At 54.0% G+C, this 27,692-nt stretch overlaps 7 protein-coding genes across 7 annotated transcripts; 4 read left to right on the forward strand and 3 right to left on the reverse strand.

Moving 5' to 3' along the window:
* Positions 1-4,604: 4,604 nt before the first annotated feature.
* CCMA1212_007261 (uncharacterized protein) lies at positions 4,605-4,856 on the reverse strand (the record flags this gene model as incomplete). The annotated part of the gene is made up of 1 exon (XM_073704432.1): positions 4,605-4,856. The coding sequence occupies one exon, from the start codon at positions 4,854-4,856 to the stop codon at positions 4,605-4,607; it is 252 nt and encodes an 83-aa protein (XP_073557198.1).
* A 2,537-nt stretch (positions 4,857-7,393) lies between these two features.
* Positions 7,394-7,744, forward strand: CCMA1212_007262 (uncharacterized protein; the record flags this gene model as incomplete). The annotated part of the gene is made up of 1 exon (XM_073704433.1): positions 7,394-7,744. The coding sequence occupies one exon, from the start codon at positions 7,394-7,396 to the stop codon at positions 7,742-7,744; it is 351 nt and encodes a 116-aa protein (XP_073557200.1).
* A 2,766-nt stretch (positions 7,745-10,510) lies between these two features.
* Positions 10,511-15,470, forward strand: CCMA1212_007263 (Asperfuranone cluster transcription factor; the record flags this gene model as incomplete). Its single annotated transcript, XM_073704434.1, has 8 exons — positions 10,511-10,767; positions 10,878-11,148; positions 11,205-11,421; positions 11,483-11,785; positions 11,863-12,348; positions 12,403-13,423; positions 14,435-14,723; positions 14,855-15,470. The coding sequence occupies exons 1-8, from the start codon at positions 10,542-10,544 to the stop codon at positions 15,468-15,470; spliced, it is 3,429 nt and encodes a 1,142-aa protein (XP_073557199.1). The 5' UTR covers positions 10,511-10,541.
* A 268-nt stretch (positions 15,471-15,738) lies between these two features.
* Positions 15,739-16,507, reverse strand: CCMA1212_007264 (uncharacterized protein; the record flags this gene model as incomplete). The annotated part of the gene is made up of 3 exons (XM_073704435.1): positions 15,739-15,887; positions 15,990-16,156; positions 16,221-16,507. 3 exons carry the CDS (start codon positions 16,505-16,507, stop codon positions 15,739-15,741), a joined length of 603 nt encoding a protein of 200 aa, XP_073557195.1.
* Positions 16,508-17,434: 927 nt separating this feature from the next.
* CCMA1212_007265 (Hydroxyacyl-thioester dehydratase type 2) lies at positions 17,435-18,654 on the forward strand (the record flags this gene model as incomplete). The annotated part of the gene is made up of 2 exons (XM_073704436.1): positions 17,435-18,107; positions 18,215-18,654. The coding sequence occupies 2 exons, from the start codon at positions 17,435-17,437 to the stop codon at positions 18,652-18,654; spliced, it is 1,113 nt and encodes a 370-aa protein (XP_073557194.1).
* Positions 18,655-18,782: 128 nt separating this feature from the next.
* On the reverse strand, positions 18,783-23,084 carry CCMA1212_007266 (Peroxisomal biogenesis factor 6; the record flags this gene model as incomplete). The annotated part of the gene is made up of 3 exons (XM_073704437.1): positions 18,783-19,326; positions 19,419-22,800; positions 22,913-23,084. 3 exons carry the CDS (start codon positions 23,082-23,084, stop codon positions 18,783-18,785), a joined length of 4,098 nt encoding a protein of 1,365 aa, XP_073557197.1.
* A 1,545-nt stretch (positions 23,085-24,629) lies between these two features.
* CCMA1212_007267 (Sterol esterase 2) lies at positions 24,630-26,762 on the forward strand (the record flags this gene model as incomplete). The annotated part of the gene is made up of 1 exon (XM_073704438.1): positions 24,630-26,762. One exon carries the CDS (start codon positions 24,630-24,632, stop codon positions 26,760-26,762), a length of 2,133 nt encoding a protein of 710 aa, XP_073557196.1.
* Between the last annotated feature and the right edge of the window lie 930 nt (positions 26,763-27,692).

The following is a 27,692-nucleotide window of genomic DNA, read 5'->3' on the forward strand; positions in this document are numbered from 1 at the left end:
GTCATTGGCCCTTGATTCGTTCGGAGGAAGGTCGTGTAGGGTGTTGTTCTGCAGGCCCTGTTGCTGTGCTTGATGGTGGTTGGAGGAGTATATACGATGATGATGTGGCGGTCTAGGCATGATGCTATTGCTCCTCAAGGCTCAAGCAAGAAGTATGTAGCACTCGTGGTCACGAAGTACTGATGCAGCCGATTGTTGAAGAACAAAGTGGCGGGCTGTGAATCTGCAATGGCCGCATGTTAGTGTCCCGATGAGGATCAACCCTGGACGGGCAGCCTTCCTTCGGCTTGGCACCGTCTCCTTGATGTGCTGGGATTTTGCGTAGGGAACATGAACCCAGCTGAGCAGATCCTGGCGCAATCTGCGTTGGTGACAAGTTCCGAACCTGCTGGCTGGCCTCGTGCGCTCGTATAACAGCGATCTGGGCTAGGATCAAAGCAGGACAGCGCGAGAGCCGGGGCATGCATAGAAGCCAATAACCGAGGATATCAAGGTGACTTGGTCTCTCAAGCATTAGCTTTGTCATATCTGGGCTAATTTTGCTGTAACTGATCATTAAGTGACATAGTACAGAGCAAAATGGCAGGGCGGATAGGGGAAGGGAGAGGCTGAGTGACACCTGGAAGGCTGTTTGACTGGTAAATAATGATACGCTACCAACTCTGCTTGGTAGCGTAAGAGAAACTTTTGCATGCGGCCGCCGCATAAGGGGCCATTTGGAGGAGTGTGGCCCTGGCCAACATTGACTTTCTCTCTGGAAGAACAGGGACGACAGAGACGGAAAAAAAGGTGCCTCTATGTGCGGACCGGCTGGGACCTGTTTCGGTAATCCATGACATGTAACGTGCTATCCTGCTTGGCGAGAGGCTCTCTCGGTGCGAGGCAAGAATTATATCACGTATGCGCCTTGCTTCTGCGAATCGACAGGACATAAAATGCACGGCCATGAAACACCAGCGAGAAGCCCAGAGCCGAGAGCAAATCCTGGTACGGATCAATGCTACGGGAAAAGACGACGGATGTGGAAGGTTCTCCAAAGGACCAGGGGCCGTTGTCGTTGTCGACCGGCCACAGGGCTGTCTTTCCCCCCCTCCCGTGGTGTCCCTTCAAGGCCACGGAACTTACCAGAGCTCGGGTGGAGACTGTCGAAGCTCCATGCCTGTCCCGTGGTCAATGCTCTTGCATTGTGCTAGGACTTGTACAGCGCAGTGCAGGTGTCATTTGGCCCAGGCCCTGGACTGACGATCCGTAGATGCATGGGTTACTGTGGGCTCGATGCGATTTATGCGATGAGGAATAGTGTCTCCAGCTGCTGAAACATGTCGGAAAAACTCTCCTTCCAAAGCTCTCAAATATCGACAATATCGTGACGGGATAGAGTTTGGAGCCGACTTGAAGCGTGTCGTCGCTAAGTCAGACAGGCGAGGCGGCATTGGGGATGGCATCCAAAACGCCAGGCTCGTGACGGCTCTTGGAGTGGACGCAACAGCGCATGGCACGCACTTGACAAGCGATGGAAGCGAGCATTCGGCTGGCGGAAAGCGGACTAGAACGACGGCGCGAATAGGAGGTGAAGGATATTAACGGCATGTTGGATCCTTGCGCGCATTTTAGTCGTATTCCGCGAGCCCCGTGGAGATGTCGCAGCAGGTATGGATATGACGCGAGGAGCTGAACAAAGGTTGATGAGATGGGCTTTTGGGAAGCGTGTGATGGATGTGATGGTGCAGGGGACTGGATCCTTGTCCCACCACCGGACAGGGGGCTAGTTGATGGCACCCCTGTCATGCAGCTCCAGGGAGTTGGTAGAACATGTCAACCAGACGGTTGACGGAAACATGTCGACGACATGACAGGGAGAGCATGTAATGCTGGAGAATCCTCCCGAAGAGCCGCCTGGGGGGGGGAGTGTGGTGTTGTCTCGTCTCGTTTCGTCTCGCTCCGGTCCATGCCAACCGACCACCGCTCTGCTAGCTGTGCCTTGGTAGGACGAGTGCGTTCCCCCTGTCACCAGTCACGATAGCTTCATCCCATTAGCATCTCACTTTGGCCTCGTGGTGGCCGGCAGCCACGGTGCTGTACGAGACAGGACAGGAACCGCAGCTGACGTGAAAAGGTTAAAAGGCTCTCGTCTCCTGTTGCAGGCGTTCCCTCGATGAGATGACCTGATGCGCGGCTGTGTGTGTGCGCAGGCGGGCAGCGTGTCCCGGTTCCCCGAGGCGTGCATGGAGGCGGCTATCTTTAGCTTGGCTGGGATGCTTTTGACATCTGCGGGTGTGGGCACGAAGCCGGGAAGTGGGAAGAGGGATTGAGCGGATGTCGATCCAGTTGCTGGTGGGTTTTCCTGTGCGGCTGATGGTGGAGTTTGCAGGAGTCGCGAGTCGCCCCGTTGGGGTTGCAGTTGGTTGAGCCTTGGGCGACGCATGCATGTACAGGGTATGCACGTATGCACGTATGCACGCTGTACATGGACATACGCGACGTTATGCAGGTAAGTGGGCGGTTGCGCGGCTGGCGGGCGCTGATTCGCCGTGGCCTCAGTCTGCAAAGGCAAATCGACATAAGCCGAATGCACCAGAGACACCGGATGCAACATCGGTGAGAACTCACATCCACGTGCTGACGGGCGATTGCCAGGCGGCGCAGGGGATCGGATAGACAGACGCCATGCCTCGGCCAGCATCTGACAGGCTGCACGCCAGAGCCGCGGTGCCCGCTTAGGCGCATGCGCCCCTGTACGTACAAGCATCAGGACCTCCTGTAGATACTGACTAAGCAGTTGGAGACCCCCGCTTACTGCAATGCAGCGCACCCAAGTTTATCCGTTCGGGGGTCGCTTCGCCGAGGCCCTGCGGCGCTCTGGTAAATGCGGTCCGAGCTGCTGACTACGCCTCGTCGGCATGATTTTCGAGGCTGCACTCGGCCTAGTCCGGCAATCCCTCGCCACTCCTGTGCAGAAACCGGTTTGGGAAATGAGGCTTGCGTCTCTCCTCTCGCAAAGTGGCTTCTGAGCCCCAAGAGCCCGTCGCTTCCCCTGTTCCTTGTACTCCAGGGACTTCGCTAGGGGACTGGAGAACTGGGACCGTCGTGACAGGACGGGGCCGGGCGTCTCCTCGCAAACTCTTGCCTTCTCTCCTCGAGGCTGTGGACCAAGACTGGACCGGGGGGCCCGCCGCAGCTGGATCTATCGCGTACCCCAACACGATGGCTCCGGGTATCAGTATGGATACGATGGGGACGGAGTTACAGGCAGCAGGTTAAGGTATGGATGAACATGATGGATGGTATGTATGCCATGTATGACATGACAATGACCACCGCGGAACCTGCTGACAGGCCGGCAGCGAGCGCTCGGAGCAAGTGCCTAGATATCGCAGGTCGTTTTTTTCACTTCATGCGCTGCTCCTCGTCCCGACAAGCATCTCAGGTCATGCTGTCAACTGCTGCCCCTGCCGCTGCGTATTCCCTAAGCTCATCTTCACGACGCACCTAGACGCTGCCCACTGCTGCTGCTGCTGCCGGCGGGATGCTGTCAAACCACTCCCGAGGTGGGGTCTGGAGCACCTGGAGCACTTGTCAACAAGGCCAGGAATCTCCTCCCCTAATTCCCCGCGGCTGCACTGGATACCGCAAAAGGGAACAACCCAGGCCGACCAAGAAAGGCTCCGAAACTGGGGCGGTTCATGGCTCCAGACAGTGCAACGTGGGGGGTTGCGTGGATCTCTGTCATTGTTCATTGTTCATCCCCTCGATAGACTCTTGTGGGAGCGCTTCTACTAACAGTTTAGGCCTCTGGTCTTTGGTTCTTTCGCAAGAGCTTCGTCTTTCTCCCGATTGAAGGTCCCCACGGCGGTGTTGCCTGAGTGGAAGCAAACTCCCTGAATGAGCAGCAATGATTCTTCATCCACCAGCTGATTCCTCTGGTTTCCAACGGCCAATGTTTCGTACGATACAGGTCATGCAAAGTATCCAATGGAGGGGCTGCGCGGCCAAGAGGAATACATGGGAGTGCAGCATTCGTCTGCCGGTGCTCATTGCCGGCTTGCTGTGGCATCTCATGGTGCATCGAAAGGAGAAAGATTCGCCTCTGCTTCGGGCCTGTTCTATCTGCATACGCGTACGAGTACGGCGGGCATGACACGAGCATCTACCCCTTCATTTGCGCCTCTGGCTCGAGATTTATCGGAATGTGGGCTTTGCTCCCCACCGGGTATCATTATCTGGTCAACGTCCTCCTTCAGTGCTCGTACCAAGCGTGGGCCGCTATCCGCCACGTCACTTTAGCTTGACGACGGCTTCATTGCTGTCGAGATGAATCTCCTCTGCTTCATCAGCCTTGCCAGGCAGCCCCTTTTCGCCGCTCAGCAAAGGTGCCCCTTGAGCCCCTCGTACGACTGTATCGCATCGCGGCCCTTTAGCGCCTGCGCAACGATAAGCAGCCATGGGGACAGCTAAACTATGGAGCGCCTCCATAGTCTGTTCAGCTCGGGGCTCTAGTTGTTAGTTGTCGTTGGAGACCTGCACTATCCACCGCCGGCGTGCGGAGAAGCAGTGGTAGTGGTTCTTTAGCTCACTCAATGCCGGCGGTCTTTTTTGGCTAGGTTCTACCACTCAATGATGGTGTTTTGGCCTTTGTTTGCTAGAGTGACGGATTCTCCGATCTCTTGGCTGATCTTGACATCTCGGTTTAAAGTTGAGTCTAGCATTTGACGGCGCAGCTCCTGGGGGGCGTGAGCCGAGATAGTAGACGACCCATGCGACGACGGGATGTCATTCTTTGGCTTCTCGAAAGACTGCCCGAAACGAAGCACGATCAGCACCCGCACACCCTTTTGAAAGGAGGGGGGAAAAGGCATTTCCGGTGGCGATTGGTTCCTCGGGCTCGGAGGTGGCAAAGTTGTCAATGTGGCCCCCGCCAGCTATAGGGAAGCTAGGGATTTGCTCCAGACGCGAGTCTTGACACTTCTTGACTCGCGCATGTATCAACCTTGGTTTTTTTTTTTTTTTTTTTTTTTTTTTTTTTTTTTTTTTTTTTTTTTTTTTTTTTTTTTTTTTTTTTTTTTTTTTTTTTTTTTTTTTTTTTTTTTTTTTTTTTTTTTTTTTTTTTTTTTTTTTTTTTTTTTTTTTTTTTTTTTTTTTTTTTTTTTTTTTTTTTTTTTTTTTTTTTTTTTTTTTTTTTTTTTTTTTTTTTTTTTTTTTTTTTTTTTTTTTTTTTTTTTTTTTTTTTTTTTTTTTTTTTTTTTTTTTTTTTTTTTTTTTTTTTTTTTTTTTTTTTTTTTTGACAGGTAAGCGGCAAGGTTTTTAGTCATTACGCGAGCTCTTCGGAGGGTCAAGGCTGAATAGAGTAAGTTGCTGTTTGGCGAGATGAGGTGTGCTTAGAGAGTTGGCATGAATCGTGTTTTATCATATCAAACATCTAGTGAAGCCAGTCCGAGTGAAGCTGTTGGAAGACGGTTGTCGAGACCCAGTAATCAACTTTAGAGAAAGGAGAGGTCAATATCACTTCAGCATCTTGTCAGACTGTACTTCAAAAAAGGGTCCGATTAGGCAGAGTAGTTGTTTGATTTGTGGTATACACGAAAGGACGTAACCCGCGGTGTATTTCTCACGCTGTCACTTTCAACCTCGACATGTTTGCAAGAGCGTTCCTCCTCAAAGGTTTGGTTGTACAGATGTTTGAACCTCCTGCATTCGGTGCCGCGCCGGTGATGTGGGGCCGGTTCGGCCGGCCGACTGACGGCGACGTCCGCTCTAAGTCTACCAATGCAGTTACACAACAAAGACACAGATTGAAAGGTATAGTGAGAGATCTAGTATACGTAAGGCAAGTGTGGTCCCTTCTTGAGATATCCCATTGTCCCTCGTGAAGATATAAACGCCCTTGAAATCTGTTCCCCTTGGCCACGCTTTCTTCGAAATATTTCTTGTTGTTAGTAACACGTCGGACGGCCTCGGGCTACGCTTTTATCTGGAGATTCAAGTATCAAAAACCACTGAGTTTCACAGGTCGAGATCAGTTCTTCCTGAAAAGCTGTGTGGGACAGAACCTCAGAACAGCGGACCTGGCCAAGATCCCTGAGGAAAACATTCCAGGAATGGAGGGTATGTATGTATAGCGACATGCTGAGCGTTGCAGTGGGAATCCGAAGATTGCAATAATTAGACGTGAATTTCATAATGCTCGTTATATTCGGTGTCAATTTCTTGCTTCCTTATACTAGTTATCGAGCAAGCGAGGAGGGCCGCTATTCATTGTTATTTAGTGCTTACTTGTGTTTTTCTCTTACAGTTCATCGCCCTTGCCCATTATCTATTATTATTCTTCGTCTTCTATTCTATGTGCCGTTGTTCCTCGCTACTGATCATGATACCTGGGCAAAATTGCATGAGAAAGCCTTCAGTTATGTTGTTAATTTCGGCTTGGAAAGTCCATGTCATCCAGTTGGCAGTTTCGCATGCTACATATAATGCCGATCTGTCCCAATGCCTTATCTTCCCTAATATACATCAGCAGTAGCTTTATAGATTGGAATACGCTCACGTGACTTGAGATCTATAGTGCCGGTAGGCATACTAGCACCTTAATAAGGGGTTTTTGGCTTAGACGTTTAGAAAGAGTGCATTTACATAGGTACGCTATCCTCATACTCAAGTACCAATCTGCATATACCTGTGTATGTTTGCTTCTCCTACTGCCTGTCGGGCTAGTGGAATGCTATACTAACCTCCCCGGAGATCCCTGACGGTTTTGAGCTGCGGTATGGTCCGGCCGACTGACGACAGTTAACAACGGCCCCAATTGCAGTCAAGCTGGTGGCTTTCCTCTCAAGAAGTATAAGTTAACGTAAGAGCGGGCTTGGAGATGAAAAACATCTACGAGCCACTGATTGTTGGAGCTCCATCTGATCTACATAAGGCCATTCGTCTTCCGCTTGAGGGAGATATGATTAAAGTTTATGCCACATCCATTTCACAGATCCGTCTTTTTAAGCAGATACAGTGTGACTAGAAGGGAAAAACTCATGGATTCAGTTCCTCTCCTATCCGAATTCCTTAATACTCAAGGCAGATTCGCAGCCCGCTCATCGCACATTTGCTTAACGAATCTTTGGTCATATATTGGCCCTCTTAACAGCAAGGTCTAATGAAGAAGATGCTTGAAAGTGATGGTTGGATAAATTGGTGTAGAGCAAGGCAAATTGAGAAGACTTATCCGTGAAATGAATAAGACCCAAGTCCAGTATTTCCATTTCCTGAAGCATCGAGAGCTGTGTTCATGAGTGGGTTTGTTGTCTTTGACCTCAATAACCAAGAGTATAGATGACAAGGTCAACCCGCAAAGCATACTCGTGTTGTGCAGTATACCTAGAACAGGATTTAGCCTCGCTTCAAGATGTTTTCTCAGGTAGTTCTCGTGACTGGCGGAAACATTGTTCTGGGCCTCGAGATTGTTCGAATCTCGTATCAGTCCTCGAAAGCTTACAACATACTGCTTCGCAGTCAATCGCTCGACAAGGCGAGAGTGCCGATCAAGGACTTGATATCTGAGCCGCTTGATACGGTCACGACAATTGAACCTATCCAAATTGAAATCGAAGACGACGCATCTATACTGTCCGCGTATGAGCTTGTGGAAGAAGGCATATGGGCATTTCGATGTCCTGGTGAACAACGCAGATATGACATTCTGTCCAACTGGATCCACCACATGATGCCGTTATATTTATTCAAATACATGCAATAAGGTGCTCACTTTGACCGGCAACCTTACATTGTAAAAACGATTCCCAGATAAGCGTGGAATAGATCATGGACAATCAATACAACTGCTGCCCATATAGTGTCATCGACATTCATCCCCTTACTGCTCAAGCCTACCGATCCGCGCCTCATCTTCATCGCCGGCGGGACATCAACGCTGATAGGACACGCAAAAGAGGAGTGCTTCACAGACACACTTCCCGCAAAGGTGTGCCCCAAGCAAGAAAGTTTGGAGCTCGTACCCAAACGCAAGGACGGGCATGAACATGATAAATGCGTGAATGGGCGCGGATTTTGAGAAATGATGGGGTTAAAGTGTGGGCTGTGAGTCCCCGGTCTTTTGGCGACGGGGGTCGGCGGTGATCATGAGCTTTTGAAGAGATTCGGTGCGATTGACACTTGGGGTTGGCGCGGGAGTTGTTCAGGGGTCATTGATGGTAAGGGAGATGCGGATGTAGGGAAAGATGTCAACAATGAAGTCCAGCCTTGGTAAAGGGGTTTAGATGATAGTGTATAGAATTTCTTTACCTTCTCAGTGCCCCAAAACTCGAATTTTGAAATCTCGACAGCAGTTATCAATCTCTCTAGTTTAACGTAAAGAGGAACCCAAAACCCACCTATCATAGCATATCTCTCTTCAACTCCATTAATCTATCTAGAATGTGAGGGGGGTCATTGTATCTCTTTTTGTATATGAGGTGTCCAAGCCCCTAAGGAGCAATGCCGTCAGTTGGCGGTTCATCTCGGTAACACAAGCTTACACTTTTACTTATTAATACGAATATCCGTATATGAGCAACAATGATCAAGCTACCGTAAGTAAAAGAGGTGGAGTTCAATAGACTACATGTATTAAATGAATTTTTTTTCTTGTTTTTTCCTTTTTTTCGTTATCAGTCATCCAGTCACTGCCCAGAGTTTCCATTCATCAGAAAGAAGTGTTCAGCTGCAAGCCGGTACGTCCTTACGTTTCACACGCGCTCTCACCACCCCTATAGTCGATATATCCACATACCCTACTACATTCATTAAGAACATTTGACTCGATGAACATGCAAAAGTAACAAAAAAAGACAAAGACATACAACAGCCGGTGTTCGCCAGTGGTCACCCACCTGACTACTAATCTGCCTCTCATTGGCTTGACTCTGGGAGAGCAGACGGGATCCCGTATTTTCCAATGGATATGGTCGTATGTGCTTGGTCAGTGATGCAGATTGCCTTATCACCAGCTCGTGCATTCACTGGGCGTAGATACCTCATAGCAACCCCTGCCCTCTGAGTCAAGTTCTTTCGCCAAATAACCATGTCTTGCCTGGCATGCTATTCAAAGCTGTGACCAGAGCTGTTGAACGGTAAGGGCTGATGTATGAGATCTCCTTGATAGCATGTTGTTGAATGGATATTGATCTTTCGGCGGTGTGGATTGGATGAAAGGAGATTGAGTTTGTTGGATCTGATCAAGTTGGTCTGATTGTGATGACGGGTGCATTTGCTTACTCACATGTTTATGAAGAGTGAGCATATATGCAAGAGAGTTCCTTTGTAACGATAGTATTTTCATCTCGACCATATGAAGTAAGATATCTTGACCAGTCACTAGGCACATCGTATGTTACCTGATAAGGGTGAATATTGCAGATGTCTGGATGTAAGGTGAGGTCGCATCTTGAGAGTCTGGGTATCGTTGTCACTTCCAGAAATCAACGCTGCACTGCCTGTCTGTGATTGCATTTGCGTGTCTGAGTGAACAGTCTTGTCAACTTTACAAAGGAAGCACGATATAATGTCAAAAGTTGATGCTCGATATTCCAGGCAGCAACAGTGACGTGAGGGTGAAAGAGTGTACGACTAACAAACCGAAATCCGTGAGGCTATACCCCATTGAGCTCGAATCAACGCTCAATCTTTCTCGTGATTACACCATCATCCGCGCAATTCATCCCACCCTGGCAAGGCCAATGCACGTTCGACTCATTCTTTGACGGCTGTCGCCGCCAATCATGGAGCACGGGTTTGAATTACTGCGTGCCTTGCCAGGAACCGAATGAACGTGGCATCTGCTGTGTGTGTACGAGTACATTCACGATGGCGCTGGAATTGCGGCAGCTTAACGGTACTCTGCCAGCCGGATGATGACGTAGCACAGATCCTACTTATGACTAGCCGAGACTGAATGCAACCGCCACGGTTCGGGGTGACGCATTCACAGCGTTCGTTGGCGGTGACTCTCTGCACGCGTCGTCGAAGGAACCATCTGATTACCTGAGGATCTGGCGACTCGGCCGAACCATAACGGTGCACGGCGATTGACGGGGGCTGAAAGCAGCGATCGGTATCAAGAAGCCAAGGGACAGACGCCGTGCTGCTCTTTTAATGTCGCCGGCTTTGGCTGACTCAGCTGGAATTACGGCGCCCAAACTCCGTCCTCTCGGAGGATCGGGCGTCGGATTTCGGCCCAAAAACTCCCCGGCCGCTGAAAACGTGACCTCGCGCCATGCCTCGAGCCGTGCATGTGTCACTCACAACGGTATTGGTAAGCCCTGGACGCCGTTGATGCTCTGCGATCAATCTCTCCGGGAATATCACAGCTGTGATTCAGCGCAAAGCCTCGCCTGGAATCCGCATCGACGGCTGCGAGCCGCTATATAGAGCGAGGCCCGGAGTGGCTTTCTGTCGTGTCTCGTCACGCACAGCACATGCGTCCCAGGTATCAACCAGTTAGTTGAGCCCTCCTGGACATCGACAGCCGCTTCATCAGCATCAGCATCCCCCCTCCAATGTCTTCGACCGACCCCCAGCCCGACGCCTCCGCGGCCGCCGTGCAGGCCCAGGGCACCGAGCCCCTTGCCTGCGTCTCCTGCCGGGCCCGGAAGCTCAAGTGTGACCGCACAAAGCCGGCGTGCACCCGCTGCGTCAAGGTGAAGAACGAGTGCGTCTATCCCGAGTCCCGCAGGAAACCGACCTTTAAGCGCCGCAACGTCAAGGAGCTCGAGGCCCGTCTCGGTATGTCATGTTGTACCTTTTTTGCCATCCCACTTACGCCCGCCTCGGAGTACCCCTGAATGAACTTGTCAAGACACAATTAAGCTTATACCTTTTGCCTCCCCCCACAGCTCAGGTGGAAGAGTACCTCAAAGAGGTCAACAAGGGCCACGACGACGGCGCCATTCTGCTGGATGACGCTGACATTTCCCTGGGCGACTTTTCCTTCCCCGGAGATAACGTCAGCCAAGATGCCAACACCTCCAGCGGCGCATCAGATCCGGCCATGGCCTTTGATATGCCCACCTTTACCAGCCAGGATGGTGCTGCCTTTATGAACAGTCAGCTCATGGGCCTTGGCATGTCTGAGGCCCTCCCCCCCTATGAGATGATTGAAGAATTGTGAGCCGAGCCTGCAGTCTCATGCATTTCAAAGGGATAATGCTAACAATCAGAAGACACAACGCCTACTTTAACTCTCACTATCACTTCCTCCCCATCATTCACTCTGGCCGCTATTATCAAGCCTTCTATGGCCCCCCTAATAGGAAACCGCCAATGTGTCTGCAGTATGCACTGTGGGCATATACTGCCATCGGCCATCCCAAATATGACCAGTATGCCGAAGCCTTCTATAAGAGAGCACGGCAGTACATTGAGGCAGATGAGATGAGAGTGAGCCGACCCCCCTTTATCCCGACCCTGAGAACATCTGCCTTCTAATTCGTTGGCTCAGAGCGACGGCGAGCATTTCGTGACGGTATCTCATGCCCAGGCTTGGGCCATCATTGCTAGCTACGAGGCAAAAGCCATGCTCTTCACCCGAGCGTCTATGAGTGCCTCGCGCTACGTTCGCCTTGTCCAGATGCTGGGACTGGACAGGCTTGACAAAGAAGGAGACGACATACCCCCGACCCTTGGCCCCATCGCCAACTGGACCGAACTGGAGGAGCGCAGGAGGGTCTTCTGGGGTGCTTTTGCCATCGATGCCCACGCAAGCTTGGCGACTGGCTGGGCTCACATGGTCAAGTCTGAGGACGTAAGGCTCTCTTGCTTTCTTGACTCGTTTGTTTTTGGCGCAACCCGGTAAGTAGGACGGCGCTGACCAGGGTCCAGGTAATGACGCGCCTTCCGTCTTCAGAGGACTCATTCATGTCGGGGAGGGAAGAGAAGACGGTCTTTCTGGAGGAGGTGTTTACGGGGGCCCCTTATGAAAGCTTCTCGGGTGCCATTGTCATCTGCGAGGTCTTCAAGAATATCCTGAGGCACGTTCACGGGGCAAAGCCCTCTGACCATCCGGAGGACCTGATGAACGGCGCCTATTGGAAGCGTCATCGCGATCTCGACAACAAGCTATCGAGCCTCTTCATGTTTTTGCCCGAGAAATTCCGCCTCCCAATGAGGGCTCAGGATCCAGCCGCGGTGCACACAAATCTCAACCTGCACGCCTCCGTAATATGTCTTCACCACGCCGCCATTGAGACGGCAGAGAAGTATGGGTTTAACGACACCATCAAGCAGAACAGCCTGTGTAGGCTGAGAACTGCTGCCGAGGAGATTGTCAACATCATCAAACTGACATCACACCACACGTCATTCTTTGTATGTCTTCCGTCGCCTTCTCTCCTCTTTTCGCCTGACTAACAATGGCAACAGAAAACGCATCTCTGTGCACTCTCGTTGTATTCTGCCACGACCGTATATGTGTACCTGGCCAAGGATGACCCCGTGGCCGGCGTTACCCCCATTGATGTCTCCAACCTGGAGATTATCATCAACGCAATGGAAGCCATTGGTCGCGTGCACCAAGTGACAACCGCCTTTTTGCAGCAAGCCTGTCTCGATATCGAGCGTAATGGTTTGACATCCTGCCTCCGGCTTCCGTCTCTCTCAAAATACCGCGATCTGTTTGGCGGCCCGGCGTCAAATATCCCGCGATTCGCCCGCACTTCAGTGTCGCAACATACCGAGATGTCTTCGCCTTTGCCCGGACGATTACCTCTTGGCGGCCCCAAGGGCGTCAGGAGGCCGACGGGCTTGAGAATGAGCAAGCCGCTTGCCTCTATGACGGGCGTCCAGCCGGAGCTGACTCACACAGCAGATTGCTTCAACGCTGTTCTCGGTGCCGTCACCCGAAATGTTACGCCGAAGTCATACGATCCCGCCAATCACAAGCGGAAGCGGGTAGCCGTCAGCCCCGGGCCGGACGCGGGAATGGCAACAAGCAGTAACCTCGGAACTTCCGGGAAAGCGGCCAGAGACTTCCGCTTTAGCATCAGCAAGGGCTGCGTAGACACGCCCGCGAACCATGCCTGCGGAAACCTCTGGTCCCACGGAGACGTCGATATGAACCCCCAGGCGGCCGTCGACCCGATCTTTGTGCTGCCGGACCGCACCAGCTCCTCCGCATCGTCCCCGGCTCCGCGCGGACCCTGCACGGAGCCGTTTTCGGCGAGCAGCCACACTTCGCCCAGCCTGGGTCTCGGCAACACCCCCGAGGAGAACCGCATTGATCTTCGGCAGTTTCAAGGGCGCATCACCACGCCGCTGTGGCAGAGCACGGAAGAAGGCATCTTCAACCACATTACGGAGACGATTGCGCAGTATTCAGGGGATGGGAACGATCCCTGGGCGTTGTTGAACGGCGAGCATAACAATTGGAATGGCGCCACAACAAGTTGATCTTTTGCAGGTCAGGGAGTTTGCAAACCCTCCTCTTCTTCTCTTTTTTGGCGCTTTCGATTGGGCAGTGTACGATATGGGAATACCATCCCGCGTGTGCGCGAGGACATACGCAACTCTTTTTCATGTACAAAACTGAAGGAAGGGCAGAACATTTACTTTTTCTTTGGAGTATTGGTTGGATATGGGACGGAATCGGAAACTGCCATCGCCTCTCTCTACAACAGGATTGTATATAATCGACATTTATAGAACATGTTCTAATTCCATGCAAGAAGTATGCATAGCTGTGCTGCACTACGAAGAGTTCATGTCTGTTAAATTCACAGGGTGGCTGGCTACCTGTTTGCTACTAGGTTGATGTTGCACTTCAGTATTTGTAAAGATGTTACTAGAGCGAAAACCCCCATTCTATTAGCATCATAACTTGGGATTGCTCTAATACCCCAGTACTTCACCAGAAATTATCACTGCAGGTACTTTCTATATCAATTTTTGGAGATACATGTTAACTTACCTAACCCATGATACCTTATACTCAAGATAAAAAATTGAGTCAAGCGCTAGCAAACCGCATCTCAAGAGCAACTGCGGTTCATTACAGTAACCAGAACAATTCCATTCGACAGCCTCTACAAGGAAAACACTGACAGATTGAAAAAAAGTCTTCAAACATGTTTCATACACAGCAATCCGTATTTCGGACCTGTTCCTCAAGGCAAGGACGCTGATGATGGTTGACTGGAGGTCAGGTGACGAGACAAATGGTGAGTTGACAGCGTCGGCCCACATCGTTTCGTGGAGGATCCGTATTACCGTCCCGCCTCATGCATGATGAGATTCACCCAAGCTTCTCACCGAGCTTCTCACCGTTTCGATTGAGGCTCTCAAGATTTGCCTCCGTCTTTCCAATTCACCTCACGGTCTCTCTCGCACTGGACCCAGCTTTCATCCAATCTTAAGAACAAGCACCACCAGCCCGACGAAACTGTAAAGAGGAGGAAAGGAGAAGGAATGTTCACCTACATCATCGGCCTCCTCGGCCTCCTCCTGCTCATCGTCCCCAACCCCCTCACGCAGTACCTTCTCCCAGACTACAAGACAAGAAACGCAAGATATCTGTCGCCGCGGCCGCAGCTGAACGAGTCGCTGCTGGGCATCGACCCTCCCAATGCGACTCTCCCGGATTGTCCCGGTGACGCGTACGGGGTGCGGATCTTGAGGAGGGAGCCGCTGGTGGTGTACCTGGAGGGGTTTTTGAGCGAGGAGGAGAGGAAGCACTTACTTGAAATTAGGTGCGTTATGAGTTTTTTTTATTTCGATTTCTTGTTTGTCGTTAATGGTGATGATGTGTTTTGGTCTTTCATGATTCCTCGGTTTAAGCCGCATATATGAAGAATGAAGACGAAAACTGATAAACATATAGCGAGCCCCTGTTCGAACCCTCAACAGTCACCCACGATTCCAGCTCAACCCACCGCGACACCACCGTCCGCGACTCCTCCGTCGCGCTCCTCCCCCGCACCGACCCCGTCCGCTGCATCGAAGCCCGCGCGCTCGCCTTCCAGGGCTGGCGGCGCGACGTCTGGGTCGAGCGGCTGCGGACGCAGCGCTACGTCGAGGGGGGCTACTACAAGCACCATCACGACTGGAGCAGGAACGTCGGCGGATGGGGCCGGGTGAGCAGCTTCATGGCGTGGGTGGATGCTTCTGACGATTTGGAGGGCGGGGGCACGGAGTTTCCGCTGCTGGAAGGTTGGGGAGGGGGGAGGTGGTGTGATTTGCTGGAGTGTGAGAAGCAGCAGCAGCAGCAGCAGTGCGGCGATACGGCTGGTGATGGTGCTGAGGAGGAGGAGGGGGGGAAGTGTGTGGAGGAGGAGGAGGGGAGGGGGGTTACGTTTAGGGTTGTTCCTGGGAATGCAGTCTACTGGGAGAATTTCGCGGCGGATGGGAGGGGGTATGAGGAGACGTGGCATGCTGGGCTGCCGGTGAAGAAGGGGGTCAAGATTGGGTTGAATATCTGGAGTTGGGGGAGGATATAGGGGTTGGGAGACTGTTTGTTCAGGGGCGATGCAGCATCTTGTGGTCTGCCGAGAACATGCACGAAGAGGAGTCATGATATACAGGCTTAGAGCGAGAAACACAAAAAATATGACAGGAGCATAGTATTACTAGAACAAATGTAATCATACGCAAAGAATGATGGGCAACAGTAGCGGAAAAGCCACAAGGGTATCAACATGGAAGGAGAGAGAGGGAGTGTGAGACTGTGAGACTGCAGAAACAAATATCCTTTCCCAAAGCTGCCGCTCACTCCCACTTCCTCTCGCACCGACCCGTCCAACGGCCCCAAGCAATCACCTTTCCGTCAATCTCCTTGGCAACCTGCTCCCGCGTGGGCTTTGAAGCGACAAAGGCTTCAGCCAGCGGCTCGTTTAGGGCAATGATGTCGAAGAAGTCTGTGGAAGCATTAGGCCATTGTCAGCGGCGTCTGATGACATGATTTGATTCCGCTTTCCAAAATTCTTATATAGTGAGGGAGATGGGAATGAAAGACCTACATCTGTGGATGCCGTGGTTGAGGAGAGGCCGAGGGGGAATGTAGATGTTGCCGCGGCGGTTGGCGCCGTAGTAGAACCCGCCGGTGAGTCTGGTCGACTTGGGGTCCTGCTGCTTGAAGTCGTCGTTTGTAACGGACAGTTTATCCTTGTCAATCCCAAGATAGATTCTTTTCCACAAATCAGTTAGTCACTCACTCAGCTCAGCTCACACCAGATCAAGACGCAACTCACCCATGACAAATCGGCGTAGGCAGCGGCGCATCCGGATCCTCCGACACAAGCAGCCACTGCCCGACGCCCTGCACAGCCTCCCACTGAAGCTCCGGAAACTTGCCCTGTCCGCCGTGCATGTGCTCGGGCGAGAGGGTGGCGCCATCCGGGCCGCAGTCGGGGGAGGTGACGGGGATGGTTGGGGATGGGTGGGAGGTGAATGCGGGACCCTTTGTGAAGGCTTTTGCGTCGTGGGCTTTGGCGGAGGCGAAGAGCCAGCTTGCGGCTGCTTCGACGTATCTGAGCATGTTTGTTTGATTGTGAGATTGTTTATTTAATGAGGGTGGGGAGGTGATGCTCTGAGATGGGGGAGGTTGTGAGAGGAGGGGATGAGTGAGGCTTGGCTGTGTTTTTTTTTTGGGGGGGGGATATGTGCTTTTCTCTTTGATGGATGGAAAATGGTGGAAATGGGAGAAATTCGGGGAGTGAAATGGAAAGGAGAAAAGATGGAATTGAGGATCAAAATGTGATGACAGGCGATGCATCGTACGTTGGAGGGTGAAACGATGGCCATGTCGGTGCCGAATCGGCATTCGATATAAGACAAAGTTGATATAGGGTTGGAGCCGGAATTGGCTTATGAAGAGCCTTGAATCGCTATGAGCCAAATCAGAAGACGTCAAAACTTTCTCTAAACAAAAGACGCCTTCTTTGAAAGTTAGAGCAGCTACGCAATTGCAATCCTAATCGCTTCCACCGTACATGCGCATCTCCATTGTTTCGCTGCAATTGTCATGGCTGCCCCTTGAACCACATGGTGTGAAGAAGCTCATAGCTCATGTAAATTGTGGCAGATGGTCGCCGGACGTCACGCACCAGTCTCTCGGTCTCACGCCTTACAACACCAGCTTCTTCCCCAATATCTTTATACGCTCTTGCAAAAAGACGATCAGTCCGGTGAGTCTCATCATGCAAGACAAATGAACGCTTACAAGATGTGATTCTGATGCCAATTCATCCATCCGGAGGGGTGCCGCTTATAGCCGGACCGAGGTGCTGCGTATCGATAAGAGCTCCGAATTTGGCCTACCTGACCTTGTAGCTCTCCTCAACTTACAACGTCGAATCTGTCTCTCATACACGGCATCGGCTCTCTCCCTCTCCCTCCCTCTCTCCTCTCAATTCATCTTGACAAAATATATTTACATCGTTTCCAAACGAACGTCACAGACGCAATGCCTCCCAAGAAAATCATACCGCATTTCTCCCTCCGCACAAGACCACGCATCATCTCAGCCTCCCCCAACCCCTTCTCCTTCCCATCCCACAGATACTCGCAATCCACACCCTCCCCCAAACCCAAACCCATCGACATCCCGTCCCTCCAAGCAAGGCCCCCCAAACTCATCCGCGACCACCTCGTCCCCATGCCCTCCCACCTCCTCACCACCACCCTCGACGACCTCCTCCACACATCCTCACAATCCTCACCATCATCAACAAAGCATCTCCCGCAAGGCCACCACCTAGTCTACTTCCCCCTCCAAACGCCCGCATCGAAGCTCGCCCTCGACGGCGCAGATAAAGACCACGCGCCCAATGAGGACTTTACCAGACGACTCTGGGCAGGCGGCGAGGTGCGTTTTCACAACAGTACCGGCAACACAGGTTCAGATCTGGTGCTTGATGGACGGCCGTGGATTTGCAAGGAAGAAATCGGCGATGTGCGCGTCAAGGGAGAGCCTAGCGATGAAAAAGTGTTTGTTGACGTGTGGAGGCGATATGCGCTTGGGCATGATGAGAGTCCAGAGAAATGGGATATCGAGGAGCGCAGGACATTGGTCTTTATGCGTGCAACGGAAACGGAAGATGAGCCTGGGAATATACCCAAAGGACGTCTTGTCAAATGTAAGTCACCCAGCTAACCCCATCCCGAACCTCAGTGAATCATGCGAATCGTTGGCTCTTGTATGGTATCAACGGGACATTAAAAGACTGATAACCGCGAGATATAGACGCTCACACCCCTACCCATTCCGCAACACTCACCCCAACACCAGCGCACCTCTTCCACTTCTCAGCACTAACATACAACGCCCACGCAATCCACCTCGATCCGCAGTACGCGAAATCCCAGGACGGACACCGCGCGCTACTTGTTCATGGCCCGCTGTCTCTCGCGCTAATGCTGCGCGTGCTCAACGACCACGTTGATCCCTCGTCCAAGAGCCGTGGTGGGATGGTCAAGTCCATTGTGTATAGGAATTATGCTCCGCTCTATGTGGGCGAGGAGATGAAAGTCTGCGTGAAGCCGGCGAAGCGCGGTGCGGTGAGGAATGGGGAGGAGGAGGAGGAAGAAGAGGAGGAGTGGGATGTTTGGGTTGAGGGGCCGGAGGGGGGTTTGGCTGTCAAGGGGAGTGTGGTGATCGATGCGAAGAGAGCGGAATCATCATGAGCGTTTGTTGATGTAGTGTATTATATGAGTTGATATATGTTGCTTTTGACCTTCCATCTATCTGAACCGGGATTACAATTCTTATATACTACCTACCAATACATCATCCCCCTTCGGACAGTTATCATCTAATACAAATCCTCATCATCACTCGCCGTCCCATCCTGGAACCCCATCACCGCCTTCCCCTTCCCCTTCCCATTCACCCTCTCCTCATCACTGCTCCCCGCAACAGCCTTGCCCTTCCCCTTGCCCTTACTCGACGAAGCCGACCGCCCACCCGCCAAAGACCCCCGTCTCTTCTCATCATCTTGCTTCTTCTTGTCGTTCCCGCCCTCAAACTGCGCCCTCACCCTCTCATAGTGCGCCAGCTCGCCCGCGCTCACGCTGGGAATCAGCTCCTCGTGCGCGGCGATGAAGTCCTCCTCCCGCACCATGACGGCAATGTCCGCCGGCGTGGCGTAGTGGTCGAAGAAGTAGGCCGTCGAGATCTCGTGCTTGGTCGCCGGGTCGGCGTTGAGGGCGCGCACCTTGGCGTCCACGGCGGCCGCCTGGCGCGTCACGGCCTTGAGCATCGCGTCGCTGCAGAGCGCGTAGAAGTCGGCGCCCGTGTAGGTGAAGGGGAGCCGCTGGGAGACGGATGCGAGCGAGACGGAGGGGTGGAGGGTGAATCTGGGAGGACAAGTTAGCATAGGTCTTTTTTAAAAAAAAACACAAGAAGAGGACAAAAGGGCAATGATAACAAGTGGAAAGGGGGGACATACTTTCGAGTGAGAGCCTCTAGAATGGTTTGCTGCTTCTCGTGAGTATCAGACACACCGAGATACAGCATCTTGTCAAAGCGACCAGGACGCAGCAGCGCAGGATCCAAAAGATCAGGCCGGTTGGTAGCTCCAATCACAAAGACGCCTCCTGCATCGTCACCGCCCGACATGCCGTCCAGCTCGGCCAGCAGCTGCGAGACGATGCGGTCCATGACGCCGCCCGAGTCGCCCTGGTTGCCTCGCTTCGGCGCGACGGAATCCAGCTCGTCGAAGAAGACGACGCAGGGCCGCGCGTCTCGGGCTCGCTGGAAGACGCGGCGCACGTTGGCTTCCGATTCACCAATGTACATGTTGAGCAGCTCCGGGCCCTTGACGCTGAAGAAGTTGAGGCTGTACTCGGTGGCGATGGCCTTGGCGAGCAGCGTCTTTCCGGTGCCCGGAGGGCCGTAGAAGAGGATGCCGGACCGCTTCTTCATGCCCTTGGCGAACAGCTCGGGGCGCTCCAGCGGCAGCTGGATCGTCTCCGTGATGGCCTCCTTGACGTTGCTGAGGCCACCGACGTCGTCCCATGTGACGTTGGGAATCTTGGGAGCGCCAATGGAGTCGGAAAAGTTCTTGCGGGCGGCTTCGACGGCAACGTCAAAGTCGGCGGCCGTCAGACATCGGGCCGCCGAGCCGCCGGCAACCTGCACGTCACGCACTGTCACCGGCATGCTTCCACGGCCGGACTTGGCGGAGAGCAGCTCGAGCCGGGCTCGCTGAGCTACAGACGCACGTTCCACGACGTCGAGCAGGTCGCCAGCAACCAGCGCGGCCGTCTTGAGGGCAATGGCGTTGAGGTCAATGGCCGGCTCCAGAGACACGCCGCGGTCTTCAATGACGGTCCTCAGGATGGCTTCTCGCTCGGCCTCGTCAGGGGCGCCCATTTCAAGCTCGTGGGTGAAGAGCGCGCGGACACCGTCGGGGACTTTGTCCACCTCGTTTGTCGTGGCAATGAGGACGCGGACATCCTCCAGAATCTCTTTGATGGAGGCCTCTATGCGGTCCGCCGTCAGTGCCTCAATGTGCTGAATGAGGAGAGCGCAGCAGTCTGGGCCACAGCTAATGGCTCGTTCCGCACGCGTCCTCAGAAAGCCCTCGGTCTTGACGTCGCTGCCGCTGCCTCCACCCTCGCTGATAATGTCATAGGCATCAATTGCAAAAGTGTGTAGGCCAATGTCGCTACAGGCATCTTTGGCCATGGTCGCCTTTCCGATGTTGCGATGCGTCGACGTAAGCAGGATGGCGACAGGTGGCATCTTCAGGTGAATAGCCCGCAGACTCGTCGCGGCGGCCAGAAGCTCTCGTAGCTGGCGCCTCAGGGGCGGAACATGCTGGTGGTCGCGATCTGTCAACTGCGGAGGGCCGCCGTCGGGTGATCGCTGCGGCGTCTTCTTCAACCCCAGGTAGTACGGCCATGTGCTGTCCTTGGTGCCCGGTATCCGGCTCGTCTCGAAGCCTGACCCGTGCATGGCAACGGTTGTGCTATCGATGCACGCGACAGATCCCCAGAGAGACTCGGCTCCCTCTTCGTCCTCGTCAGACTTTTGCACCTGGATATGTCCAACCTTGAACCAGGCAACGCTGTCGAGATGCGACAGGCTCTCCCCACCAGACTGGGAAGACCGCGCCGTCAGTGCCACTACGTCGTCGACCTCCGAACCGCCCGCGCCGGGAGCCTCCTGCAGGGCACGGCCCAGCTGGGCGTCTACCGGCACGGCGATCAAATCACCCTGCCGGACGAGGCGCAGCTTATGCGCAAAATAGCGCTTCAGTCCGCCCAGGACCGCGGTCTGGTACGCCCTTTCGGCGGAAATGGGGGTCCTGATGTGATGAATGGCAATGTCTTTCGCGTACGGAGGCTGCGAAGCGCTTGCGAATTTGGGCAGCGTCCCCTTGCCCTGGTACGAAGACTTCCTGAGCGGCGATATGCGCAGATGTGTGGCTCCATCAATGTTGGCAATCAAGATTGGTGAAGCATAAGCGGCTGGGCTGGTCGACCGCTGGACCTGCGACTCGAAGAATGACGGCCGGCGGTCACCCAGCTTCGAGCTCGGGATGCGAGTAACGGGGCGTTGAGAGTAGCCCTCGGGCAGGCCATATACACGGACTGGCCGCCAATTGGAGACTTCCAGGTCTGGGTGGTTGAAGCTGCCCAGCCCAAAGGCGCCAAAGCCGTTCAGGGGAGGCTCCTCGGCAGCTTCAATCCGAACCCAGTCTCCGGAGAAGCACCCGAGTTTCGAGAGCGAGGCCACATCGACGTAGATTCGAGCTTCTTCGTCGTCCTCGGGAGCTGGCTTGGGATGCAGGAGGTCGGAGGGAATCTGCCGCCTCAGGCCGTGCACTTTGAATAGCCTCCCGCGAGCTCGATCAGGGCGTGCAGTGGTGGACGTAAAGTTGGAAAAGACTGAGCCGGGCGTGGCGAAGCCATTAGTCTTCCTGCCGCGGAGCGTGCCGGCCGTCATTGGCGTCCCTGGGCCCATGGAGTTCATCGAGTTCGTCGTCGGCAGCGTGGGGACCTCGAGGGATATCACTTCGTCCATTGAATCGTCCGAAAGCTCCTCCTCTTGTTCCGACCCCGAGAAATCCGTCTCCGTCTCCGTGGCGGCCACCGTGTCGTCGGTCGCGGCGCCCGCCTGGACGCCCTCCTCGGCAGCCGAGAAGAACTGGTCGTTGGTGCCATCCTCGTCGTCGTCATTGCCGTTGAGCTGCTCGCCGGACGTCATCGATGCGGCAGGACGGGCTTGTCTTCGATTGGCTCCTCTCCCCCTCATGAGGATGATCTTTGTAGAGTGCGTCAGGATGCCCTGCGCAACGGGCTCGCAGAGCATAATCTTGCCCGGGTTCGGCGGCAGGTGGGTGACGGGGTGCGGCGGGAGAGGCAGCGGAAACAGATCGCCCGAGTGGACAACCTTGAGGCTGCCGAGAGCTGCCCTGAGCGCCATGGCCACTCGCTCCTCGGCCGTCATGTTGGCGACGCCCTTGCCATTGGTGTTTGTCGGATGGTCCTTGTAGAACGTGCCCTCGCCGTCCTCCAGCCGCTTCGTTAACTCGCTTTCGAGGCTGACGAACACCGTTTCGAGCGGAACGGGGGCGACGTCGAGGACGAGGACTTCGATGCCGCTGCGGCTATGGCTGGACAGCTTGGAGGGAGCCACCTGCTGCAGGGTGACGGCGAAGCTCTGGAGGGCCGCGGACGAGGGCGAGAACTGGATGGTCGAGTGGTTCAGATCGGCCGATCGCAGGACGGGGACAATGGACCAGGCCACGTCGACGGGATTCGCGTGGGGGGCCCATGGCGCAACGGCAATGTGGTGGATGTCGTCTGTGGGCTCGTCGGCATCTTTGGTGGCATCCTGTCAGCTTCTCTTGCCGCTCGGTTTCGGTCCAGCCAGCAACTACACCAGTTGTGTGACAGCAGTATATCGCCGCATGTAAACATAGCCATCACTTACCGTTCGCGAGGTGTGGAAACAAATCGGCAAAGAGGTCCTCGGACACGATGCCAACGTCGCCCTTGGTGCGGTCGTCGAGGACGAGTCGGGCGGCGATGGCGGGCTTGTCCTGACGCCGCCTGCGGATCCGTCTCTTGTGCGACACGACAGGCGCGCCGTCCGAGACAGCCATCTGGGCTGTGCTTGAGAAGACCTGAGGAGGGAGCAGGTATGGCGAGATCGTGCGCAAGGAGCCGTCGTCAAAAGGAGTCGGAGGCCGGAGCAGTTGGAGGCGGACTAGATGAGCAGCTGAGTGACTAGACTCGGCAAGCGCTGGATCATGGCGCAGCGCAGAGGAGGATCAGGGCAGAGGGACAAGGTGTACCAAGGAGGACGAAGAGAGATTCGACAGGTAATTCCGGGCAATTGGATCCGGCGCGTGTCGGCGCGATGCGATGCGTTGCGATGCTGGAGATGAAGGGCGTCGTGTCGGCTCGAGTCCACTGTAAGCTGGAGCGGACAGGCAGTGAGTGGCTCGGCTGTAGCCGCCAGCCTCGGCACTGGCAGACCCCGGAATTTGGTGAGCTTCAGCTGCAGCCGCTGCCGCTCCACAGGGGCTGGGGGCTGTGATTGATGATTAAGGGAACCTAATGGAATCCCACGATGATAACCCATCAGTGGAGATGATGCCTGGTACTACCAACTACCTACCTTGGTATGATATTAAGAGTAATTACAATTGGAGATGTATGGAGCTGGGGAGCTGGATTGAATTTGGACGACGCCATATGGCGACTTGGATTCAGATCCCTTACATGCTCTCAGCTACCTGAGACCTGGATGCATTTTGTCCTACCCAAGACGGTACTTACCTCGTACACTTCCATCTGAAGTACGATGCATATTGGAAAATCAAGTGTCGATGGTGCTGCTGGCCAATAGAAGCAACTGCATTGTGAGATATCTGGGTACTACCTGAGTAGTAGTTCGTACAGAATCCGCTCCAGATCATTTCACGTGTCAGCGATACACGTATCTGCCTTGACTCTTTGTTCCAAGGAAATCCCATCTCCACTCCACCAACTCCAGCACCGCCATCCAAGAGGCAAAAAAAAGGAACAGAAACACTCACCACATCCCACAAACCTGGAGCTAAGACCTGATTCACACAAACGGCGTTGCTTTAGTTGATAACTAACCATGGCGGCCCCAAGCTTATTTCCAGGGGATTGCCTCTGCGAGTTGTCCTGCAAACTCGATTGCGTCACACCCTTCTGGAAGCGTGCAAAACCGGGAAGCCCCTTGTCCAGGGCTTTTGTACCTCGAGGTGGATATCGATGGCTTCTCTTCCCTTTTCTCCCTCGTGCACTCACCGCAATCACCGTCATCTTTCGCTTGAACACGTTGCCCGTGGTTCACTCTTTGTTGCACAATCACTCAAGGGGGCGATTTGCTATAGTTGACGAGTTTCCATCGTTTCTACAGGACCTTCGTTGAGACCAACTGGCCGAAGCGGGCTACTAACTGAGTACCTACTGTGCCTGGGAGAGACCTGATCTACCTGGGTACACATTGATGTCATCACCACTTCCCTAATCTCCCTCCATGAGGCAGTACGCCAACAATTCAGCAACAGTTCCTCCTTCTATGGCTTCAGGACAAAGAATATCGGCTTTAGGACAGACATTGCCGACTTACACACATAAACTTCCCTACTAGAAGCATCCAATTGGTCACCATGGGCCACAACGAGGATCCTCCCATCGCGTCTTCGCGTCGAGCGTCCACCGAGGTCGCACAGCAGGCCGCTGAATTCACCAAGCAGTCCGAAAAGCTCTCACATCAGGCGCTGGAAAATGCCTCCCCGGCAATTGCTGTCCAGGCGGACTTCGTCACGCCACGGGATCCCGTCATTGTCACCTCGGATGGGAACCGGTTACCAGGCGTGCCCTTGGATGAAGCCTACAAGCTCAACGTGCTGCGCGAGGAGCTACAAGGCCAACTGGACACTGGCAGACCGAATTCGGATGAGCAGCACCAGCACGGAGAGGAATCCCTTAAAACCAGCCAGCTGCATGATGGAGCCCGAAACGACCAGGAAGAGAGACATGCGCGGCGGCAGGCGTCAAAAGGAACACTGTCACAAACCATGCCGCCGTCACATACGAATCCTTTGTTCCCGCCTCTGCCACTTTATGGACCGCCGTCGTGGCTGCGAAACGTCCAGTGCTGGTTCTTCAGAACAACGTCGTTTGTGCTGAGCTTGGACTTTCTGGGCGTCATTGTGCTGGGCTCCCTGTTCACGAGCATTCCGATTATTTTCCAGTCACTGTTCCATCCAGATAGCGACAAGAAGCGGCCGTTCTATGAGCAGGAGCTCCAAAATGCCGCCATAAGAAGACAAGAAGAAAAAGACTGGGAAGCAAAGAGGACCCACAAGCATCTGGATGTCGAGAATGAAAGCAGAGTGGACGAGTATCCGCCTACTGAAGGTGGCAAAGACCCCATCGTCTGTGATGTTGGCTACTATGCGCGGAGGGTCGGCCTCGACGTGGAGACGTTCAAGGTCGAGACGGAAGACGGCTTCATCATCGAGCTGTGGCACGTCTATGACCCCAAGGAGCACTCTCCCGTGGATGAAGCAAGCAGAGAGAAACTCGGGCCAGAGGTCTTCCAGGAGCCGAGCGAAAAGTCGGAGAAGCCGAGTAAGAAGCGGAGGTTCCCCGTGCTGCTGATGCATGGCCTGCTGCAGAGCTCCGGGGCATATTGCTGCAACGACGACCAGAGCCTGGCGTTTTGGCTGTGCAAGAGCGGCTATGACGTCTGGCTGGGCAACAACCGGTGCGGCTTCAAGCCCGAGCACGTCCTCCTCGAGTACGGAGACCCGCGCATGTGGTGCTGGAACATCCGTCAGATGGGCGTCTTTGACCTGCCGGCGCTCGTGTCGCGCGTCCTGCACGAGACGGGCTTTGAGAAGATTGGCCTCATCTGCCACTCCCAGGGGACGACGCAGACGCTGGTGGCCCTGGCCAAGGAGCAGCGGCCCGACTTGGGCGAGAAGCTGACCGTCTTCTGCGCCCTCGCACCCGCGGCCTATGCCGGGCCGCTCATCGGCAAGATGTACTTCAAGTTCATGCGCATCATCTCGCCCGCCATGTTCAGGCTCATGTTCGGCATCCACGCCTTCATCCCCTTCATGATGCAGATGCACGCGCTGCTGGACCCGCGCGTGTACGGCTGGCTGGGCTACAAGGTCTTTTCCTTCCTCTTTGGCTGGACCGACGAGCGATGGGACCGCGGCCTGCGCGACCGCATGTTCCAGTTCGCGCCCGTGTATGTGAGCGCCGAGTCGATGCGCTGGTGGCTCGGGCGGGAATGCTTCGCGACGCATAAATGCATCCTCGCGACGAGGGAGGTCTTGCGGGCCGAGGAAGGCCTCGACGGCGACGGCGACGGCGACAGCAGCACCAGTCCAGACGACGACTCAGAAGTCAGCGACGGCCAAGGTCAACCGCCCAAGCAGCGGCATCACCACGTCAAGGGCTCCACGGCATGGTACAACCACCAGGTGCCCCCTTTTGCTCTGTGGGTGTGCGGCGACGACCAACTGGTGGACGGACAGCGGCTGCTGAAGCGGTTCAAGGCAGGCCGCGAGCCCCACGTCAAGGTGGTGCACAGCAAGGTGATTCCCGAGTACCAGCACCTGGACGTCATCTGGGCAATGGATGCGCCAGACCAGGTATTTCGAGAGATCCGCGAGGTGCTGTGGAAGACGTGCGACGCGCGCGACGTCTGCAGGACGCCCGAGGGCTGCGACGCGGTGGGGAGGTGGGAACCAGCCGAGGATGTCGTGACGGAGATGGGCGAGTAAGGGGGGAATGATGGCGATGGAGACTCGGCATCTCTTTTATGTACCATGCTATATCGCTTGTTGTACCTTTTTTTGTTTACTTGGTTCATGTCTCGAAAGGCTCGGAGTCTAGAGTGGTTCTTAAGTAGATACCTGATGATTTCTATATGTTGAGTTTTGGATGAGTTGTCGTCTGCTAGAGTCGGGAATGACGTTGTAATGGCAGCCGAATGGGATTCATCCAATCAAGGCTGTGATCCGATACGCCTGATGGTATTCAATCACGGCCTAAGCGCCGTTTGCCGACGGATCGAATGTTACCCCAGAAGAATTACCGACAGCCCGGCGTTGGGAGAATCAACCCTTCTGTGTACATATATTGCTGGGATGTGCCATGGTATGAGGCCATTGATACGAATCGCTGTGAATGCTGCCTTCTTACTTGTACATACAGGGAATAAGACGAGAACTCCGGCTCGCCCCTGATCAGGAGATCTCATGGTGAAACCGTGGGAAAGATCGCCAAGGCATCTATCCGCAAATCCTAATACCTACCCGCAACTACCCAGATAACTCTCGGGAGTTCAGCATCTTACGTGTACTCAAACCACCCAATAAAAAGACAGTCTCTCCATACTCTATGTCTACCCCGGATTCTGCTCGTCAGCACTCCTCCCTCTCTCCAGGCAAAGTATCAAACACCATTCAACAACAAATCGCCGTCTCTAAACATGTTCACCATCATCCTGACCGTCCCCACATTCGCAGTGCCGAGGTTCACAGCTATCCACGGCTCCGCCAAAAACTCCGCTCTAAACACCCCTCGTCTTCTCCGAGTGGCCAACCGGTTTCTCTACACTAAATACAACAAGGGGCCCTATTTTCGTCTGTTTTTATGAATCGTCGCCCTACATGTATGCAGCATATCCTTTATACTTCCTTAACCCCCCC

Source organism: Trichoderma ghanense (genome assembly GCF_004382785.1).
Source record: "Trichoderma ghanense strain CCMA-1212 chromosome Unknown scaffold_9, whole genome shotgun sequence".
Taxonomy (NCBI): Eukaryota; Fungi; Ascomycota; class Sordariomycetes; order Hypocreales; family Hypocreaceae; genus Trichoderma; species Trichoderma ghanense.